The 12,438-nt window shown below is 39.7% G+C and overlaps 1 protein-coding gene across 3 annotated transcripts in view; it reads right to left on the bottom strand.

Moving 5' to 3' along the window:
- The window catches only part of LOC111646460 (uncharacterized), a 46,611-nt gene that overhangs the window by 30,398 nt on the left and 3,775 nt on the right, over positions 1-12,438 (bottom strand). The window contains exon 1 of one of the 3 annotated variants that reach the window (XM_023395951.2): positions 5,191-5,872. The exons of the other annotated variants lie outside the window; for them this stretch is intronic. Within the exon in view, the coding sequence (XP_023251719.1) occupies positions 5,191-5,225 (35 nt within the window). The 5' untranslated portion in view covers positions 5,226-5,872. Of the gene's footprint in view, positions 1-5,190; positions 5,873-12,438 lie in introns of those variants that run through there. 3 annotated transcript variants of the gene reach the window in all.

Genomic DNA, 12,438 nt, shown 5'->3' with positions numbered 1-12,438 from the left:
TCCTGCCTCTGCTACCTCACTAAGCTGTAGGTGGGTCCTCAGGTTTGCTGTTGTTGTAGAGTAAGCATAGACTGTAGGCAGCTGATTTTTACAAACAGCTTTGTTGGTAATTTTGCCATTTATGGTAAAGAAGCTAAAATATTTCCACACTCACTGCTTCTCATAAACTTTGGTGTTATGATTATCTGATCAGCAGGCCTTTGGCTTGCTAGTTTCCTCCACCACCTTCAGGTCAACAGGGCATGCAATGGGTCGAGCTGATGGTGAATGTTGACAGTGTCTGCAGCTGGATGGCAAAGGGAAACCACTTGAAACAGTCTGTTACACTTTTTACTGTAAATTAAAATTCAAATCAGGACATCACAATTTGAAGATGTATATATAGATTATAGATTTATAAAGCTCACTAATTAATAATTTAATAAATTGTTTAGTTACACGCTGAAACTATTTCTTGTTTGGACCAGGCCTGTGATTTCATGAAGCCTTTTCGTCAGCTAACCGCCTACTGGCTCCAGCTTCATATTTAGCATAGAAACGTGACAGTGGTATTGATCTTTCGAAAATGTCCGATCTTTCTAAAATGCCCAATTCCTTTAACAGACCAGACATACCAAAGCTTCAGACTTTGCCAGTAATTTCATTGTAATGTACCGTGGCACTTCCTGGATCTGGTTCATTTTGTGCTGCACTATTGAACACTGCGCAAGGTCCATTCTGGCTGTTGTCTTCTGCTATCTTGTGACATGTCTCCCTACAATAAAACATTAACGTGGAAGAGCACATAAAAAGGCATCGTCTTTCTGGGATAAACATCTTTCACTCTCCTATCACTCTCTCCCTGGATGTTAAAAAGCTTTTACTTGAGTTTTTGTTATTGTCTTACCCATCTCCATTAGTTGTAGAAGCTCAATTTGAACCGAAGGTCCATAAAAGGATATGAGAAATATATGAAGAATGTGGCCAGATAACACAGCTACACACCAACGTTTCTTTATTCCCTCCACCCCCGTTGTTTCTTCATTCCTTTTACCTCCTGTCTCATTATCATGAGGCACACATACCTAACTGGGAACATGGCCTTTAGAGCTGTGGTATTTCCTCTTGACCCATTCAACCATTCAATGCCTGCTTCATCAGGAGGAGACAGTGACTAAGAAGGAAATTATTCATTAAATTTCAGTCCTGAACTGTAAAAAAAATGCCACTGTCATTCTTAGTTTCCCATGGTTTAAAATGCAAAACACATTAGTGTTTAAGTTTAGCTATTGCTACATAGCCAACGTTAGCATTGACACTGCAGTAACGTGTTTTTGACCTCACTGCTGTGCACATGTCCTGGATTGTCTGTATATGGGAAACATGCAACATTAAACATCCAATTTATTTTGCCCCAATGCATGAACCTTGGAATTCCCAGCATTGTATTTAGCATTCAAGCGGTCATAATTTAATCCTATCAAGCATCATAAGATGCCAGTGAACTACAATGACCTTTAACATACAGTATGATGCAGCACTATCGTGCTTGTTTATTGCCTTGGTAATCAGATGTAGGAATAGCCAGGTAATATTGCAATGCCCCTCGTTTATAGTCTTTGTTGCTTGAAAAGTATTTGTCTTACTAAGATTTTAAAAAAGAAAAAAAGAAAAAAAAGTGAGTTATATCATATCTTACATCTCTTTCCGGTTCAGTAAAATGACAATCTGTGGAAATCACAATTATAAAATGTGGTTTGATCGGAGTCCAATGTGTGCTAAGTCTATGTGGATCATATAAATCTCCAATTAGAAGAAGAAAAATGGGAAACAAAACAAACACCAGACTATAACAAAGAGTGGAGGGTTTGCATGCAACAACAGTGAAACAGTGTCTGAAACAAAACCACAGATCTCCTGTTGTAAAGAAATTCACAGTTCCAACATAAGAATAGAAATCTTAGGTTCTTAGCCCAGCATGTCCGACTGTATTAATTTGACAAGTACTGTAGTAATCCAGCAGGAGCAGCGTAAAACAACAGTGAGTAATTGGCTACAGCCAGGATCTTATAACTGCTAAGTGTTGTGACACAATAAGGGTAAAATAGTCAGAGCAAGTGGTTTCAGGGAAAATCCCTCAAGCTTAAGAAGAATTTGTTGTAACTAAACATGCATGTTGCCAACCCATTTTAAAGTTTTGCTAGCTGCCAATAAAAGCGGAGATGCTGGATTTGTAAATGTATGGGTGTCTTCTAGTGATTATTTCATCAAACGCATGAATTTTAGGTGCAGATGAAACTATGATCTCTATGACATGATGTCTGACTGCGACAACTCTGAATATTCTCCAATGACACCCATCATTGTCTCAAAAACTAAGCTTTTAATACAGCTAATAATAATTCGTCAACTATGAAGTCCCCCCCATAAAATCATGACTCTGATCCTTAGCCATTTTTTCTTTATCCCCAAACTGGACAGAACCAAAATGAAATCTGGAACAGAATTGCACCAAGATAAAATTCCCTGTCAGCTTGAAATTTTAACAAAATATTGTTGAAAGTAGCATCATAGTCTAAATATCTCCAAAAAGCCTTTAATCCCTGAGGTTTGGTCACAATTTAGAAAAACCTTTCTTTTGGGTTTTGGGTTTCCTCTCATCTTCCAGCTCTCCTTCCTCTGCCTCATTCTCTCCTCCATCTCCAATCCCCTCCTGTCTGAAACGGGGCTGTGCTCTTAGCCTTACATGGACTCAAGACAGAAACTGACCAAACACTCTCATCAGTCACTCTGCACCGTCTACATTCATTTACAGCTGCATCACCATTCCTGCTGAACAAACTCAAACTGCTGTGGTTACATAAAGACTGCTGGTCCAAGGAGACATTGGGAAAGATGGGGCTTGTGAGAAAGTGAGAACACACACTTGTCCTCAGCTTGCACTGCTCGCACTGTGGAGTTAAACACCAGAGGCTGGCTGAATCTAAACCTGCCTGGCCTTTACAAAGTATCAACACTAGTACAAAGGGTAAAAAGTTAGTCTGCTCTGCTCTAATCAAGCATAACTTACTGGGTTGTTAGATCCACTAAACTCTGCACCTTTAGTCGCTGTTGTTATACTAATCAAGCATTTTCAAAATTCTTAAATTATACAAATTCAACAATAAATGTTTTTAACATTGTCAAAACATTGTTAACAAAGTCATTTTAGCCCGAAACATGCAGCTCCTAAAATCTGTCAGTTTTCATTTCAGGCAGCAAAATTGACAGATTTTAGGAGCTGCATGTTTTGAGGTAGATTAAACGCTGACTGGAAGTTGGTAAAAAAAAACAAAAAAAAAAACTGTCTCCAGCTGACTGTTTTTAAAGTCTGAATTAGATTTATATTTTCTTGTTAACATATTTTGATAAGTTTGTTTCACTTGTCATCTAATTTGTCTGATGATGGTCTAGCACTGAAACGTCGGACATTAATTCATCATTGCAAGTTACACAGTGATTCAGCAGTTACTGTCTCAAAGTGTGTGTGTGTGTGTGTGTGTGTGTGTGTGTGGGTGGGTGGGGGGTAGAGTGAATAGTCAATTTTAACATGCTTGAAATTTTTACCTAATAGAGAGTTGTGTAAAAAAGCAGTTTTGTTTTTACCAAGCTCAAGCGTACACAGACGCACAAGATGTTGTGACACATTAGAAAAACGTATCAGAGTCCATAGAAAGTAAAAAAATTTTGTCGGCTGCTTCTTTGTTGATTTTTAACATGAAGTTGAAATACACAAATGGAGGAAAATAATTCACCATCTTTGAACAACAGAACAACAGTGTTCTTCAGACTTAAACCACTAAAAAAAAAAAAAAAAAAAAATCAAGCATATCTTGTACTTGGCTTCCCAAGTTGAAAATACGACTTTATGAGCTCAGTTTTAAAGGCACCATCAGCCTTAAGTTTGTCTGGGTCAACTCTTTTATATCAGCTGTTTCTGCATATTTCCAGTTTGTGGTAAGAAGTTCATCTTGGTTTCAGTGTGAAATAACTCCAGAGTAACACAGTTGTGGTTCTTTAGTTTAATCTCTGTGTAGCTGCCTTGCAACTCATCCCCTCTCCTTCCAATTCACTCTCTTTCTCAGAGTGTGTGTGTGTGTGTGTGTGTGTCACACACACACACACACGCACACACAAACAAAATGTTTGTCTTGGTCAACTCTGCTGAGTGGGCCATAAAAGCTTGTATTGTTGCCATGTCATGACACTGAAAGGACAAAGACAAAGAAAGTGGAAGGGGGTATCAGTGCATCCAACACCACATCTATTCAGCTTTGTTACAAAAAAAGATACTTTACTGAAGTCAAAAAGCTAAGGGCACTCATTATCCTAACCCTCTGTGGGTCCAATTGCACTGCCAAGCCCAGAGTCCTATATTTGGATAATTCAAAGCATTAAAATCACTAAGGACTTCCGCCAGCAGGAGCAGAAAACATCCACTCAAATTTAAATGATGAGAAAGTGCCATAAATCCACAGCTATCAAGTATCAAACTAGTTGAGCAACAACATGACTTGAACCTGTGCCAGGAAGATTTACAGGAAACTGTGCTCATCCACTTGATTCTCCTGCATAATCCCAAAAAACAAAACAACCAAAAAAAAAAAAAACAACAAGATTTTCTGAAGAATCAAGTGTAAAATAAGTCCCTTCAGTCAATCAGCTCTGAGTCATACAGCTGACTGCTACTGCCAACTACAAGCCATCAATTGTCTTAATAAACAAAAGAGAAACAAAAGCTCGATTAAACTGCTGCAACAAAAGACACCATCAACACTGGGAAAACACCCAACATGCAAATCAAAATCAGTGTACTCAGTGTAGACTTGTTATTTCTGTCAGTACTTGAAGACAACAAGAATTTTCTCAAGCCAATTTTGAAAAGAGCTCCAGTTGCAGAAAGTCTTACTGTTAATAATTTATACCACATATTGTGAATATTACAAATAGTCAGCAGCCTCTATTAAGATATAGTTATGTGCTGAAAACGACAAATCCTTTTAAGGAGACAAATAACACCCACATCCTCTGACACACGGGTTTGGACAGCATGTTTATGATATGAATGGACAGTTTGATGAAGCAACATGGATGAGTAATATTGTGTTGTCAGGTGTGATGTCAAAACAAGGTTTTGCAATCTCCCTGAATTTTTTTATGAGTGAAACTTACTTCCTGCCCTTGAAGCATCCATACATCCCAGCCATGCTGTAACACGGAGGTGAAGCAAACACTTTACAAATTCTTTCCCCAAAAATAGAAAAAGGTTCTTCTCCCTCTTTGCAAAAAGAAAAAAAAAAAAGATGTTTTCCGCCGGTATGTGGAATATGAAACCCTCAGTTCCAACACCTCGTGGTTTTCCTCCACACCGGTCTCTCTTTCCTTCCTGAGAACCAATGACTCCTCTCTCTTTGCAATGGATAAGATGCAAGACACAAGAGAAGATCAGTTTCTCTTCCAAGTCAAACCATCCTGTGAGCTTCCTCCCCCTCCTGAGCTCCACCAGTGTCAAATATTGGATAGAAATTTATCCAAAATTTTGCAGCAGATGCAGGACAGCAAGCCAATTTGAACCGCTCCAGTAGTCACACACAACAGCAGCCAAAGTTCGATTATAGCCGTTTGAGAATCACACACGCTCAAAATCATAGGAGTAAAGTTTAAAAAACAGGAATGTCCTCATCAACAATGTAGGATTTATAGGTCTTCAAAAACAGGAAAAGGCTTCTTTCCAAAGAATCCTGGCCTTGAGAAGAAGTATAGCACAAGTCCTGTGGTAGTCAGCTAGAGGGAAAACAATTGACTAAATGACTGAGTGGCTGCTGCATGCCTCGCTCCTCTCCTCCCAGTCACCACGACTGGTAATGCAGCACAGGGTGGGCTGGAGGGAGGAAAATAAAGAGGGAGGAGTGAGGGAGGAGGCGAGTGGGAACAAGAGACTGCCCCCCCCCATGTCCTCTACTCTTTTCTCCCCTCTTCCATCATTTCTTTCTTCCTCTAATTGTGTTTAATTGTGTTCAAAATTAATTCCTTTATAATCTGACAAATGCCAAGAGTTTATTTCTATAAAGAAAGATGTATAGAAAGCTTTTAAACTGTGTAACTTTGGCAGCAGAAGACAGACTGCAGCTCCTGGCAGCACAAGCTAATTATCAGTTAGCTAGGAAAAAAAGAAAAAAGTAGGACTGATAACAGTGAAACGTGAACTTCAAGCTGGTTTGCCTCAACACGTTAGTGTGTACTGTTAATAGGAGAAAATGTGTACTGAAATATTAGGCATTATGTGTTTAAATAATGTCAACTTGTAGCTATAGCTATCAAACAAGCAAAAGCTAGCTATTCTTGATTAGCAGCTAGCATAATGTAGCCAGTAGTTCATTCACTTCCTGTGTTTCTCAAACATTTTTGTTTTTAACAGATTATTCCCATTCTAGGCTTCATTTAAATTTGACTAATCTATTATATCAGGTTATTCAGGTTTTTTCATTGGACCTACATGACTATTCTTATAATATTAACTATTTAAAGGAGCTTGCTGGCCCTGAAGCAGGTCTCAAATGTACAGGATTTATCTTGGCTGTGTCCAAAATCTCTCACTACTCCCTACATAGTCCACTATATAGGGAGTTTGCCATTTTGTAATGCTGTCCAAATGTATAGTGAGAAATATCATACCCTATATAGTAGACTCAAAGTATCCCACAATGCATCGTGAAAAGTTGTGTAAATGGTCACTAACCAAGCATTATATACCATCATGCATTGCACTTCCGCTGAAAACGGTGCGGAGAAAATTACCCAAGCAGGGTCTGAAAGTGTTTTTTCATTTTACCGATGCGCTCACTATATAGCGCTCTACACTGAACTCCCTATAGGGAAGAGTGAATGAGTGAGTGACTTCGGACACAACCTTCCTGTTCAGCTGTTCCATGACAGTTTAAGCCAATTTAAAGCCAAGTGACAAAAAACAACTTAAGGAAAAGTTTTAACTGTTGTGTTTGAGTCAGTATTTAATGGGAGTGTGACAACACCAACAGCAGAGGAGTCCATTAAAAAAATAAAATAAAATAAAGAATTTCAAGTGGCTATAGCAACAAATTTCAGAAATGTAAAAAAGACACGATATGGTTTTACAGGGAGTTACATCCAAGACTTTTTCTTGGCGGGTGCAGTGATTTTCCATCTAGCTTGGCCAAGAAATAGTTCCAAGACCCTTTATATTTTGATTTTGAACAGATTAAACTAACAAGATATAACAATTAATGAATTCTATTGGTGCTCGCAGGCAGATTTTTTGTTTTACTTTTGGACACAGCCATGCTACTTATTTCCCCTTGCTTCCAGTCTTTGTGCTAAACTAAGCTAACTTCAATTATTAACGTTTAGACATGAGAGTGACATGAGTCTTCTCATCTAACTCTTCACAAGAGAGTGATTAAGTGCATTTCCAAATAAAGTATTCCTTTAATGGTTTTCAGGTTATCATCCATACAGAGAGACACATTGGATCGTGGAAGTACTAAGGATCCATTCAGTATATGGTACACTGGTACGCTGTCCTGTCCTGCTTTCATATAATGGATCTGCATTTTTTAAATCAATCAATATACAGCACTTAGTGATGACGGCATCAATTTTCGGAGCTGACAGATGTTCGTAATGGGACTTCCACGATGGATTTTAAATGGATCTGCAAAGCATGAACAGTATGTGTGTCACCACCACCAGCAAATATTGACATTGAATAAAAGAGGAAATGCTGTATATTAAAAGTGTCTCTTTGGTATCAGTTTTTGCCATGCCATATTAAGCTCTAAAAATGAACACTGTAGTGGTACAGTACACAGCCCCATGTTAATCATTCTGTCTCAGGGGCCGAGCGGTCGTGCAACAGCCTGTCGCAGCTAATCAAGCTAAATAGGCAGCTTAACTATGTACGGCTCGGAGTGCTTCTGTGTGTGCGGCTATGAAGCGACAGGGTTGATCCTGAGATTCCCTGCTGCTAGATCCTCTCAGACACACACATAACTGGCCAGTTTACTCAAATGATCACTATTGGATCAATACAGTTAAAAGAAACCAGACTTTTTAAAGTATGAGCACCGGCAGGGCAAGTCTTTACATGTTTCAACAGCCCAAGAATTACAGTAGTGAGCTTTCACATGAGAGTTTAAAGGTTTGCTTCTTAGAAAAATGCTTTCTCATCCAAAAAAGGACCTCTGAGCTGAATCCTATTACACAAATGCAGAAAATATCAGCGTAGTGCTGAGGCAGCTGCATGGAAATTGGCCCAACAGAACGACAAAAACATCCAAATTACATTAATCATCAGACCATTCACAGAAGAGCAGTGGCAATGGAATGAATTTCTCAATTCCTACATGCCCAGACTGAACGTAGGCCGTGTGATTCATTTTTCATTTTAAACATGTTGAAATTGATTTAATCTGTCCAAGTCACCAGAGCATGTGTGTGTGTGTCAGTGTAAACAAAGTCAGTCTGTATCACTTCCAGAGCTCAGCAGCTTCACTTAATAGCATAATACACAAACACACCGTCACTAAGATCAGTATTGGTATGCTGGGATTGAGAAATTCCTGTACACACACACACACACACACACACACACACACACACACACACACACACACACACACACACACACACACACCACTACTGAAGTGTCTACCAAATGACATTGCCAATAAACCATCAAGAAGGGCCCTCTCAGGCTGAAGTGGTGTTGACAGAGGATTTCCACCATTTTAACGTATGTGTTAATCAGGGTTTCCACCAGTACACTCAGGGCTGCCTCAGCTTTGCATGAGATTAATATCAGGAACCAGGATCCTGGGATCTCCCATCCTGAATCTCCTCATCTTTACTCCAGAAGGATGTCAGACCTTCAGGAAATTTAACAAACCTGTCACATAAATCTACATGGGCTCATTTCAGCAGAGGAAGAAGCTTCGTTTGTTAGAGTATTGTCTCTCGATGCTGCAGGAGGGAGGATTTGTCTGTGTTGTAATACGTATTGATTTTTAGACTTACACAGAGCGGAGAGTGAAACTTATGATGAGAAAACATGAATAATCTGAAAACAAAAGGCTTCAAAATCAAAGAAATGTAAAACACAACACATCCAGTCTGGTTCCTCTCACATTAAACTAGGTTAAACCAATTAGACGGGATGAGTTAGAGCTCGGCTGCTAGACAACCGAGAAGGCAGAGACGCAAAGGTTCGATTGAGCAATGCACCACAGACTGATGTTAGCTGAAAGTGGCCGAGTTATATTTTAGCGAAATATAATGAGTTTTACATTTTGTGTGCGGAGCTCACATTGGAAGGGGAGTGTGTGATTCAGCACGTTGTATATATACACAGGTGTAAAACATCTGGATCTGCACTCTCTCTCATGGAGAAGGGATCATAATCAGAAGCACAGTTTGACGTAACTGAGGCATCAACTCAGTCAGTTTGCTATTATTAGATTAGTTTGCTAAATAAAACCAAAAATTACCTCCCAACATTTACAGATACTAAAATCTTCAAACACTTTAAATTTCTATGCATGTATATTGAATAAATATGCATCAACCCTACAAAACTAGTGCTCGAATAATTGGCGAACAAATCAATTCGGGAATTGACAGAAAGGAGACCAACAATTTAAATATTCAAGTGTTACAGTGACCAACTTACTCAAGTTCAATACTGACTCTTTTTGGCTCCTGAAGGAAATATCTGGCTCTTTGGCGGCTAAATGCTTCGCCGTGTTCATAAGTTATAGTTGCTAACTTTTTGTCTGTCATTGGTGCTGGGCAGGTAGTGTGCAGCGGCGGAAAATAACAGTGCTGAGAGCGGTGAGAGTGAACCAAAACATTCAAGGCCGCAGGCCATAAAACCTAAACAATGAGCTGACGGATGCCAAAAAACTTGTGTACAGCTGCGGGGAGCTTCAGAGTTGGGTAATAATTATCTGTAGGTCTGTCAAAATGAGCCACATTACACATAGTGATTTGATCCATTGTTATTATAACATTCTCGATTAGTGCAGCTTTGATCATGCAAGTGGAGCGTGTCTTTTTTCAGGTAATCAGCCACAGCACAACCAATCCAGGCATGTTGCTTCTCTTTGTAAGTGGTAAAATGAACTCAGCTCAGAGTCTTTTGCAGAGGAATCTAAATACACCCCTGTGGAGGGAGATTTATGACCTCCTCCATTTCAGTGTATGAAACACCTGGCCGCTCACTCCCAAACCTCCCAAAAAATCAACAGGAGGAGTTTTTCAAAACACAGCTATCCAGTGTCTCTGCGTACGTGTGTTCATGAATATCTCAACGTTGACAAACGTCAAAATGGATCCGAGCAGATGAACAATTCTCCATGATGTGTGTATATGTACCGGAGTGTGTGTATATATGTGTATATGCATGTATCAATCATACAGCCTTCTGTTTATAGAGCCAGCAGGAATGTCGGTCAGTTTCCCTTCGAAGAAAAAAAAAAGAAGAGGGGGTGGGGTGGGGGGGTGTTGGTATTTCCTGAAACGGCTCCGAGTCTGGACCCACTGAGAGAGAGAGAGAGAGAGAGAGAGAGAGAGAGAGAGAGAGAGAGAGACACACTGCAGGAGATGAAGAGGGTGACAGTTCCTAACTGAGAAAACACACAGAGCAAGGTGGAGACCCGTGCGAGTTTCAGTCCATCAAAATTAAATAAGCCGCACAACTCTGCTCTTATATACCGCACTATATTCCCCAAACATCTTCAGCTACCTTCCCTTCATCTAAAATGGTATCTGGTTATACAGTATAGATATATAGTCCACCAGTTAGTCATTTGACTTAAATGTGAAGTCAGGTGACTGAAATGTTGGAAGGTTTACACAGTTATTCAGGTTGATTAGACCTCTGCTCATATCACCTGTATGTGAGTGAAGCTGGGTTTCTTTCATCACTATAAAAGGTTAATATGAGAAATAAGGACAAGATATACAGGATAACAAACAACTTGTCAAAACTTAGTTTTCATCTTAAACCATCGAGGACTAAACTGACAAATTAATAAAAAAAAAGATTTTATATATATATATATATATATATAAAAGAAGATAATATAATGTAAGTAAATACCTCTGCAACAGAACCCTCTTCTTAAAGAATGAGGGGCCACATTTTTTTCATTTTTATGCCTCGACGCCAGCGACAGCCAGAGGCGGAGGCATGTTGTTTTCAGATCCCTTTTCTTGTGGACACGATATTTCAGAAATGCCTTGACGGAACTTCTTGAAATTTGGCACAAATATTCACTCGGACTCAAGGATGAACTGATGATTTTGGGGGTCAAAGGTCAAGGGCGTGGTGACCTCACAAAAAACAGTTTTGGCCTTGGGAACTCAGTATCTCTGTAACGCCTCGAAGGAACCTCTTCAAATTTGGTACAAACGTTCACTTGGACTCAAGGATGAACTGATTAGACTTTGGTGGTTAAAGGTCAAAGGCCAAGGTCACAGTGACCTCAGAAAACACTTTTCAAACAGCAATTATTACAAAATTTCACAGAATTGGTTCATATTTTAAATTACTAAACAGGGATGTAACCTGAAACTAGTGAGGTGGTTATTCTTGTTTTTATATGTCTGACCGTCATCTATGATCGATGTTGCCTATTATGTATAAAGACACCCAGTGTTTCCCACACATAGGCTCTACTTACTCAGTTTTAGATCAGGTAAATGTTACATTAGAACGTCTTATTTCACTTATTTCAAACTAACCCATTCTTGGCCACACACCTGTTTGAGTTGTGAGTGCTGCAGTAACTGAGTGGGAACCAGAGGCTTCTCTGCAGCATCTATCGATAGCCTGTATGTGAAGCGTTTAGGGGACACCTGTAAACTGTGGCTACATTAAATGATCTCACTTACACTGCCCCCCTCAAAACTGCATGAGTCTATGCATGCACATCTGTCACACGCTGCACCACCCACCACTGCAAGTAAATTCTCAACCTGCGGGAAACACCGGACCATGGAAACGAGCTCAGATAAAACACTCGTCAATGCAAGATGGCTACAAACATTTGGGGAGTACAGCGTGGTGTTTTGGAAAAAACTCTGCAAAGTGTTTCATTTTGGTGGATTTGTTGCACACCAACATTACAACAGCCTCCAACGAGCTGAAATTCAATTTGGATTTTTGACTTGTGGTCAACCAAGAGGCCCTGCTTTTCTTCCCTCTCCTCCTCTTTCCATAGTCTTTCCATCCCCTTCCTCATCTCCACTCCTCTTTTCCCTCTGCCGGCTCAAGTTCCTCTCACTCACCCCTGCAGAGCAACGCCTTTTCCTTCTCTCTTCTTTTGTGGTTACCCTCTGTCTGCTATTCTCTCCATTGCAACATGCGCAGGCTGATCCAGATTG

Source organism: Seriola lalandi, unplaced genomic scaffold (genome assembly GCF_002814215.2).
Source record: "Seriola lalandi dorsalis isolate HSWRI2012SDOR001 ecotype SW California unplaced genomic scaffold, Sedor1 jcf7180002054971, whole genome shotgun sequence".
NCBI classification, from domain to species: Eukaryota; Metazoa; Chordata; class Actinopteri; order Carangiformes; family Carangidae; genus Seriola; species Seriola lalandi.
This window is presented reverse-complemented; position numbering and strand designations above follow the sequence as displayed.